The sequence below is a fragment of the Piliocolobus tephrosceles genome, chromosome 12 (genome assembly GCF_002776525.5).
Source record: "Piliocolobus tephrosceles isolate RC106 chromosome 12, ASM277652v3, whole genome shotgun sequence".
NCBI classification, from domain to species: domain Eukaryota; kingdom Metazoa; phylum Chordata; class Mammalia; order Primates; family Cercopithecidae; genus Piliocolobus; species Piliocolobus tephrosceles.
Window position 1 is genome coordinate 89,189,837 of NC_045445.1, and position 9,653 is coordinate 89,199,489.

General features: G+C 43.8%; 1 protein-coding gene across 5 annotated transcripts in view; it reads left to right on the top strand.

Moving 5' to 3' along the window:
- ARHGEF9 (Cdc42 guanine nucleotide exchange factor 9) overlaps positions 1-9,653 on the top strand; it is a 170,693-nt gene that overhangs the window by 118,549 nt on the left and 42,491 nt on the right. For all 5 annotated transcript variants that reach the window (XM_023198450.1, XM_023198446.1, XM_023198447.1 and 2 more), the window contains exon 7: positions 3,215-3,346. In XM_023198450.1, the coding sequence (XP_023054218.1) occupies positions 3,215-3,346 (132 nt within the window). The remainder of the gene's footprint in view (positions 1-3,214; positions 3,347-9,653) is intronic.

Sequence of the window (9,653 nt, forward strand, 5' to 3'; positions counted from 1 at the left end):
GGGAACAGATCCGAAGGCCCACAGTTGGGGAGTTTTGGAAGGAGTTGTACTTTTTGGGGCAAGACAAAGAGATGTGTTATATAAGTGGAGCAGAGGAAGCAAGGGTGAGATCTCTAAACAATGAGAGGACTGTCTCCTTTCCATGAACTCATTTGATGCTCTCAAACAGCCATGTGAAGTGGGTCAAATAGGAACTGTTTTAATATTCCCACTCTACAAATGAGGAAACAGATTGTGAGAGTTTAAGCTACTTTCCAAATCGAGAGTGAGTTGGTAGCAGCATTGGACTCAGAGCCCAGGTCTTTTGAGATTCTCACCTTAGAAATCTTCCATGGCAGCTGGTTGTTCCCCTGGGTTGGCGATGGTGGGAGGAGATTGGGTGGGGGCCATCATTCTAATGTGGTTTGGTGGATAAGAGCATAGGTTTTGGAGAGCTTCTGACCTAGCTTCTGCCCTTTTGGGAAAATTACTTCCAATTTCTTTGACCTTGGTTTTGGGGTAATAACAAAACATCACTTACTGGATTGCTATATTACTAGGAGACAGGATAGGTATGGAAACTGGGGCACACAGTAATAGTGAAGATAATAAGTATCACTTATGTTGAGCTTATAGTGTGATGTGTACTTTCTAGGCACTTTATATGTTTTAATTTAAATAATCCTCACAGCACCCAAATGAAGTTGGTACTGTTATTACCACCATTTCAATGATGAGGCAACTGAGTTATAGAGAGACTACGTGTGTTGCTCAAGGTTAGTCTGGTTGGTGAGCATAGAGGAGTATTATTTTAATTTTTTCTTTCTACTTGGTGGAGTTACATGTTGCAAGTAATTAAAATATAATTGAGGCTGGGCACCATGGCTCACATCTGTAATCCCAGCACTTTGGGAAGCTGAGGTGGTGGGTCGCTTGAGGTCAGGAATTTGAGACCAGCCTGGCCAACATAGCAAAACATCATCTCTACTAAAAATACAAAAATCAGCTGGGCATGGTGGCACACTCACGCCTGTAATGCCAGCTACTTGGGAGGCTGAGACACAAGAATCACTTGAAGTCAGGAGGCAGAATGTGTAGTGAGCCAAGATCATGCCACTGCACTCCAGCCTGGGCGACAGAGGGAGACTCTGTCTCCAAAAAACAAACAAACAAAGAAGTTCAGAGTTGAGATGCCCCTGACTGGTAGAGTGGATGGACCAGATAATACTGGGTAGCCCTCCTGGTCGTATCATCCACATTTAGTAAATGGTATATTTAAAAGTCATTCTGACTGTCTTCTTATGGCATTGGCTCTCTTTTATGACTTTATTGGACTTCACACATATTCAAAGTGGACTGTAGCACATCTTCCTAGCCTGCATCAGGGCGAGAACCTCTCTCAGCTTCCCATCCCTCCAGCAGGAAATCGCTGGGGAGCAGGTTGCACTGCAACCCTGGTGGCTTTCTTTCCCAGTATCAGGCCTCCAGAGGTTCTGTGCTAGTATGTCAGCCCCTCTAGAAGGAGTGTTTACCTAGTTCGTAGGTAATATTGAGGCTAAGTCTGGAGCCTAGAGTTGAAGCAGTATTTCTAAGCCTTTTTTTTTTTTTTTTTTTTTCGGGGTAGGGTCGGGTTTCTATTATTAGAAAATAATTCTACTGAGTTCCCCCTTTCCTTCCTATCCTTTAGACTGGGGAAAAAAATGGTATGCTCGAATACACCATTTCTAGATGCCCCACTCTTTGGCCTACTACCCTGCCTGATCTGTGTTTGCCTCTGATTATCTCTGGGAGGTATGAAGGTCTCTATCTCTAACCTTGCCTTGAAGCTTTTGGGTGTAAAGCTGAGATCTTAGCATCAAGGTATCAGCACTGAGACCATGAAGATCATCCTCATACTACGTCTGGGAAAACTGACACCTAGAGAGAGGAAGAAGCAGGTTCTCCAATGCCTTTGTGGCCTAAAGACAGTATAATGTAGTACAAGGAGTGAGCATACTCTATGGAATCCCAGAGATTGGAGTTGGGTCATGGACCTGTAACTAACTAGTTGGGCAACTTTGGCTTATCACTTGATATTTTTGTACCTCAAACTGTAAAATGGGAGCAAGAATATTTACTTCCCAGGGCTATCGTGAGGCTCAGATAAGATAGATTGAAAATATCTGGCACACTGTCTGACCCATATAGGTGCTCAGGAAATATTAATTCTTCTGTGTCTTGGGACACTGCTCTTTGTCCTTATCTTCACATAGGCCCTGGAACACTCACCCCTGTGCCCACAACTTCGGTGCTGGTTTGCCTTGTGTTTCATGAGTTTTGCTATGTTGGCCAGGCTGGTCTCAAATTCCTGACCTCAAAACTTCATCTCCTCCATGAAGACATAAGCTCCTTGAGGACAGGGGCCAGGTCTACCTTGACATCTGACACACACCGCAACATACTTCTGACCTATCAGAGTTGCCATAAAGAAGGGGTAGGACTTGGAAACTCTATAGAATTGAATTAGCTAGGACTCAGGTGTCTTGGTGCCTATTTGTGTCTGACTGTTTGTAGCAAGGAGGAGAAGTAGTTCTAGGCTCTCTGGATAACAGACCAAGGAAGCATGTGGCAGTTAAGTTTCTTATTCAATCAGTAGATTTGGGTGAACTGAGAGGAGAAGGAAAAACAATTATAAGAGGGGAGTGGGTTCTTTTTCTCTCCGTCTGTTACCATCTTCCTTCTTGTCCTCCCGTTTCCTTCTACTCGTGTGGGAAGCAGTGAGATTAAGGCCTATTCTTTAAGTATTAGAAAGAGAGACCAGAACATATATATGAGATATATATATCTCATATATATGATACTATATATACATATCATATATATATACACATATATATATCCTCTCTCTCTCTCTCTCTCTCTCTCTCTCTCTCTCTCCATACACACACACACAAACACACACATATATATGACAGAGAACTTATAGGACCAGAGGGAAACTGGCATAGAAAAGCTGTAGCAGTCCTGGGTGGCGGGGCACATTTGGCCTTGGGGTGAATAAGAAAATGGGTCTTCCTAGCTCACAGAGCTGTAAAGCTTTTTGAGGAGTCCCAGGAGTCCCTCTCTCCCTCTGTCTCTACCAGGGCCTTTCTGGCCTCTTACTGTCCCAGTCTATGCCCAGCCTTGGGTGCCTCCAGGCAGGCAATGGTGCCATCCTTCTGCCTGGCTGCCTCTCATCATCGCATGTCCTTCCCAGGGCGAGGACATCCTAGACAGGAGCTCGGAGCTGATCTACACTGGGGAGATGGCCTGGATCTACCAGCCCTACGGCCGCAACCAGCAGCGGGTCTTCTTCCTGTTTGACCACCAGATGGTCCTCTGCAAGAAGGTAACCCTGCCCCCTTCTTCCCTGAGGGAGATGGGTACCTAACGGGGTACCGGACCCTCCTCTTCATCATCCCCAGGCTCCCAACAAAGTGGGCAAATACTGATGAGGGGAAAACAGACAGGAGATTTGCAGCAGTTCTGTATCAGGAGCACTAATGTGGCATGAATGTCACAGGCAGGGTTGGCTTGTGGGCAGTGAAAAACTCTGAAGTCGGTACATTTTGTCTTGGTATTTTTCTTACCCTTTGCCCTAATGACCCTGCGGTGCTCCTTCTCACTTTCTTCTACCCAGAGCTGCTGGTCTGCACCATTTGTTAAAAATATTGAAATATGTCTATCTTAATTGGTAAATAGTAGTTTCCCTGAGCACTTTCCCACATTTCCACTCTAATGGCTCTGGCCATGTGGCCCCTCCCTGCCCTAGGAACCAACAAGGAGCCTCCTACTTTTGCCTTGGCAGGTAGGTACCTTTGTAATATAGGAATTTTTTCCATGCCTCTACCTATTTCCTATACAAGGTGCACTGGTTCCCCACAACCCCCAACTGTGCTCTTCTCCACTCTTCCTTCTTTGTAATCCATTTGAGGAGAGGTCTTACTCTTGTCACTGACTCCTGGATAACTGTGAATATTGGTTTCTTGGACTCTTCTCCTTGGTGAGGCTGGGAAGGGTGGCATATGTTCTGAGTGTCACTCCTCCTTATGGGATACTCTTCCCCCTACTTCCTCACCTACTTCCTCACTCATAGCAGAGTTCAGACCAGTTTTGGCTCCAGGGACTGATTGGGAAGAATTGGGGACCAGGGAAAGTAAAAATGGAGGAAGAAATCAGAATGCTTAGAGTGACGTTACAGATTCACCATCCTACCCTTGGCTCTTTTGCCATCCAGTCCCTTTGTCCTCTCCTTCACCCAGTAGTGAATGCCTCTGAAGAGGAGTGCTGTGAGTCACAAAATACCAGGGTAAATAGTGTTATATTTTTCTGGGCTGGAACATGAACCACACAGTTGTTTTAAGCCCCCTGTCCTCTGTGTGTGTATGTGTGTGGCATATCTTGTATTGAATCTTTATCCATTTGCTTTGACAGTGGATTGAGGGGAAAAAAACCAAGCTTAGGTTCAGACTGCCTCAGTGTTTGGTGATAAGCTCTGAATGTCCACTCTGGAACCAATAGCCAGTCAGTTAATGGGGATAATAACTTACCTTAGTATGGAGCTGACCCTCAAACAGAGAACTTTTATGAATCTGAAACTCAGCCAAACACTAATGCTTCTTTTTAGCTTTCCCAGCTCTTCTCAGGACTTTCATAAAATCAGGAGGTAGGATTTTTGAGGGTTAATTTAGGCGGCCATGGAAATTCTCAGCATATCAGCCATGTCACTAACAGTAATGTGCCTATTCTTCCCAGTAAAGTGTTTACGCTTAGAACAAGTAGCCATAGAGACAGTAAACAAATAGGAACCTGGCTTATTTTATAGTTCTGCACCCCCCCAGGCCCTATTAATTTTGGCATCTGTTAGCCAAAGCTGGGATTACTTTAACTAAAGTGTGAAACTAGGCTCTAGAAAGCAGTGGCTATGAGAGATAGACCAGGATCCAGAACATAAAACAAAGGGGAAGAAACAAGATAAACAATGGGCTTAACTTAGAACCCAAGGGGCAGTGGAAGACCAAGATGGAGTCATGAGCCAAGTCTAAGCCACATATTGTGGGAGCCAATGATTAGGAAGAAACTAGAAGTCAAGTCAGGGCTGGGGATTCAAACCAGCCAAGCGGACAGGGTTGGGGAAGCATATAACAGGGATGATGAAAACAAGAGAAACCTCGAAGCAATCAAGGCTTCCCACAGAAGGGAACTTTCTTGTTTTTACAAGAACCATAGGCTTTCTTCCCAAGACACAGCCAGCCTAGAGTCTGGAGTATAAAAGCTACTAACACCATATACCTGGGTGTTCTTGACACTGTCTTCCCAGAACATGAGCAGTTATACCTAATTGTTCAAAGACCATTAAAACTACCTGATGTTGGGGGCGGAGCAAGATGGCCGAATAGGAACAGCTCCAGTCTCCAACTCCCAGCGCGAGCGACACAGAAGACCAGTGATTTCTGCATTTTCAACTGAGGTACTGGGTTCATCTCACTAGGGAGTGCTGGACAATCGGTGCTGGTCAGGTGCTGCAGCCTGACCAGCAAGAGCTGAAGCAGGGCGAGGCATCGCCTCCCCTGGGAAGTGCAAGGGGGAAGGGAATCTCTTTTCCTAGCCAGGGGAACTGAGACACACAACACCTGGAAAATTGGGTAAGTCCCACCCCAATACTGCACTTTAAGCAAGCGGGCACACCAGGAGATTATATCCCACACCTGGCCGGGAGGGTTCTACGCCCACGGAACCTCCCTCATTGCTAGCACAGCAGTCTGTGATCTAGCTGCAAGGCAGCAGTGAGGCTGGGGGAGGGGCGCCCACCATTGCTGAGGCTTAAGTACGTAAACAAAGCCGCTGGGAAGCTCAAACTGGGTGGAGCTCACAGCAGCTCAAGGAAGCCTGCCTGTCTCTGTAGACTCCACCTCTGGGGACAGGGCACAGCTAAACAACAACAACAACAAAGAAGCAGAAACCTCTGCAGACGCAAACGACTCTGACAGCTTTCAAGAGAGCAGTCTTTCAAGAGAGCAGAGAAAGAGCAGCTCTCTTTCAAGAGAGCAGTTGAGTCTCAGATCTCAACACGGAGGTTGAGATCTGAGAAGGGACAGACTGCCTGCTCAAGTGGGTCCCTGACCCCTGAGTAGCCTAACTGGGAGACATCCCCCCACTAGGGACAGACTGACACCCCACACCTCACAGGGTGGAATACACCCCTGAGAGGAAGCTTCCAAAGTAAGAATCAGACAGGTACACTCGCTGTTCAGCAATATTCTATCTTCTACATCCTCTGCTGCTGATACCCACGCAAACAGGGTCTGGAGTGGACCTCAAGCAATCTCCAACAGACCTACAGCTGAGGGTCCTGAGTGTTACAAGGAAAACTATCAAACAGGAAGAACACCTACACCAAAACCCCATCAATACGTCACCATCATCAAAGACCAGAGGCAAATAAAACCACAAAGATGGGGAAAATTCAAAGCTGGAAATTCAAAAAATAAGAGTGCATCTTTCCCTGCAAAGGAGCGCAGCTCATCGCCAGCAATGGATCAAAGCTGGACGGAGAATGACTTTGACGAGATGAGAGAAGAAGGCTTCAGTCCATCAAACTTCTCAGAGCTAAAGGAGGAATTACGTACCCAGCGCAATGAAACTAAAAATCTTGAAAAAAGAGTGGAAGAATTGACAGCTAGAGTATGCAGAGAAGGTCATAAACGAAATGACAGAGATGAAAACCATGACACAAGAAATACGTGACAAATGCACAAGCTTCAGTAACCGACTCGATCAACTGGAAGAAAGATTATCAGCGACTGAGGATCAAATGAATGAAATGAAGTGAGAAGAGAAACCAAAAGAAAAAAGAAGAAAAAGAAATGAACAAAGCCCGCAAGAAGCATGGGATTATGTAAAAAGACCAAATCTACATCTGATTGGGGTGCCTGAAAGTGATGGGGAAAATGGAACCAAGTTGGAAAAAAGTCTTCAGGATATCATCCAGGAGAACTTCCCCAACCTAGTAGGGCAGTCCAACATTCAAATTCAGGAAATACAGAGAATGCCACAAAGATACACCTCGAGAAGAGCAACTCCAAGGCGCATAATTGCCAGATTCACCAAAGTTGAAATGAAGGAAAAAATCTTAAGGGCAGCCAAAGAGAAAGGTCGGGTTACCCACAAAGGGAAGCCCATCAGACTAACAGCAGATCTGTCAGCAGAAACTCTCCAAGCCAGAAGAGAGTGGGGGCCAATATTCAACATTCTTAAAGAAAAGAATTTTCAACCCAGAATTTCATATCCAACCAAACTAAGTTTCATAAGTGAAGGAGAAATAAAATCCTTTACAGATAAGCAAATGCTTAGAGATTTTGTCACCACCATGCCTGCCTTACAAGAGACCCTGAATGAAGCATTAAACATGGAAAGGAACAACCAGTCCCAGCCATTGCAAAAAAAATGCCAAAATGTAAAGACCATCAAGGCTAGGAAGAAACCGCATCAACTAACGAGCAAAATAACCAGTTAATATCATAATGGTAGGATCAAGTTCACACATAACAATATTAAGCTTAAATGTAAATGGACTAAATGGTCCAATTAAAAGACACAGACGGGCAAACTGGATAAAGAGTCAAGACCCATCAGTCTGCTGTATTCAGGAGACCCATCTCACATGCAGCGACATACATAGGCTCAAAATAAAGGGATGGAGGAAGATCTACCAAGCAAATGGAGAACAAAAAATAGCAGGGGTTGCAATCCTAGTCTCTGATAAAACAGACTTTAAACCATCAAAGATGAAAAGAGACAAAGAAGGCCATTACATAATGGTAAAGGGATCAATTCAACAGGAAGAGCTAACTTTCCTAAATATATATGCACCCAATACAGGAGCACCCAGATTCATAAAGCAAGTCCTTAGAGACTTACAAAGAGACTTAGACTCCCATACAAAAATAATGGGAGACTTCAACACCCCACTGTCAACATTAGACAGATCAACGAGACACAAAGTTAAGAAGGATATCCAGGAATTGAACTCATCTCTGCAGTAAGCAGACCTAATAGACATCTATAGAACTCTCCACCCCAAATCAACAGAATATACACTCTTCTCAGCACCACATCACACTTACTCCAAAATTGACCACATAATTGGAAATAAAGCACTCCTCAGCAAATGTAAAAGAACAGAAATTATAACAAACTGTCTCTCAGACCACAGTGCAATCAAACTAGTACTCAGGACCAAGAAATCAGTCAAAACCGCTCAACTACATGGAAACAGAACAACTTGCTCCTGAATGACTACTGGGTACATAACGAAATGAAGGCAGAAATAAAGATGTTCTTTGAAACCAATGAGAACAAAGATACAACATACCAGAATCTCTGGGACACATTTAAAGCAGTGTGTAGAGGGAAATTTATAGCACTAAATGCCCACAAGAGAAAGCAGGAAAGATCTAAAATTGACACTCTAACATGACAATTAAAAGAACTAGAGAAGCAAGAGCAAACACATTCAAAAGCTAGCAGAAGGCAAGAAATAACTAAGATCAGAGCAGAACTGAAGGAGATAGAGACACAAAAAACCTTCCAAAAAATCAATGAATCCAGGGGTTGGTTTTTTGAAAAGATCAACAAAATTGACAGACTGCTAGCAAGACTAATAAAAAAAGACAGAGAAGAATCAGATAGACGCAATAAAAAATGATAAAGGAGATATCACCACTGACCCCACAGAAATACAAACTACCATCAGAGAATACTATAACACCTCTACGCAAATAAACTAGAAAACCTAGAAGAAGTGGATAATTTTGTGGACACTTACGCTCTTCCAAGAGTAAACCAGGAAGAAGTTGAATCCCTTAATAGACCAATAGCAGGCTCTGAAATTGAGGCAATAATTAATAGCCTACCAACCAAAAAAAGTCCAGGACCAGATGGATTCACAGCTGAATTCTACCAGAGGTACAAGGAGGAGCTGGTACCATTCCTTCTGAAACTATTCCTACTAGTTGAAAAAGAGGGAATCCTCCCTTACTCATTTTATGAGGCCAACATCATCCTGATACCAAAGCCTGGCAGAGACACAACAAAAAAAGAGAATTTTAGACCAATATCCCTGATGAACATCGATGCAAAAATCCTCAATAAAATACTGGCAAACCGGATTCAGCAGCACATCAAAAAGCTTATCCAACATGATCAAGTAGGCTTCATCCCAGGCTGGTTCAAAATTCGCAAATCAATAAACGTAATCCAGCATATAAACAGAACCAAAGACAAAAACCACATGATCATCTCAATAGATGCAGAAAAGGCCTTTGACAAAATTCAACAGCCCTTCATGCTAAAAACGCTCAATAAATTTGGTATTGATGGAACGTACCTCAAAATAATAAGAGCTATTTATGACAAACCCACAGCTAATATCATACTGAATGGGCAAAAACTGGAAAAATTCCCTTTGAAAACTGGCACAAGACAGGGATGCCCTCTCTCACCACTCCTATTCAACATACTGTTGGAAGTTCTGGCTAGGGCAATCAGGCAAGAGAAAGAAATCAAGGGTATTCAGTTAGGAAAAGAAGAAGTCAAATTGTCCCTGTTTGCAGATGACATGATTGTATATTTAGAAAACCCCATTGTCTCAGCCC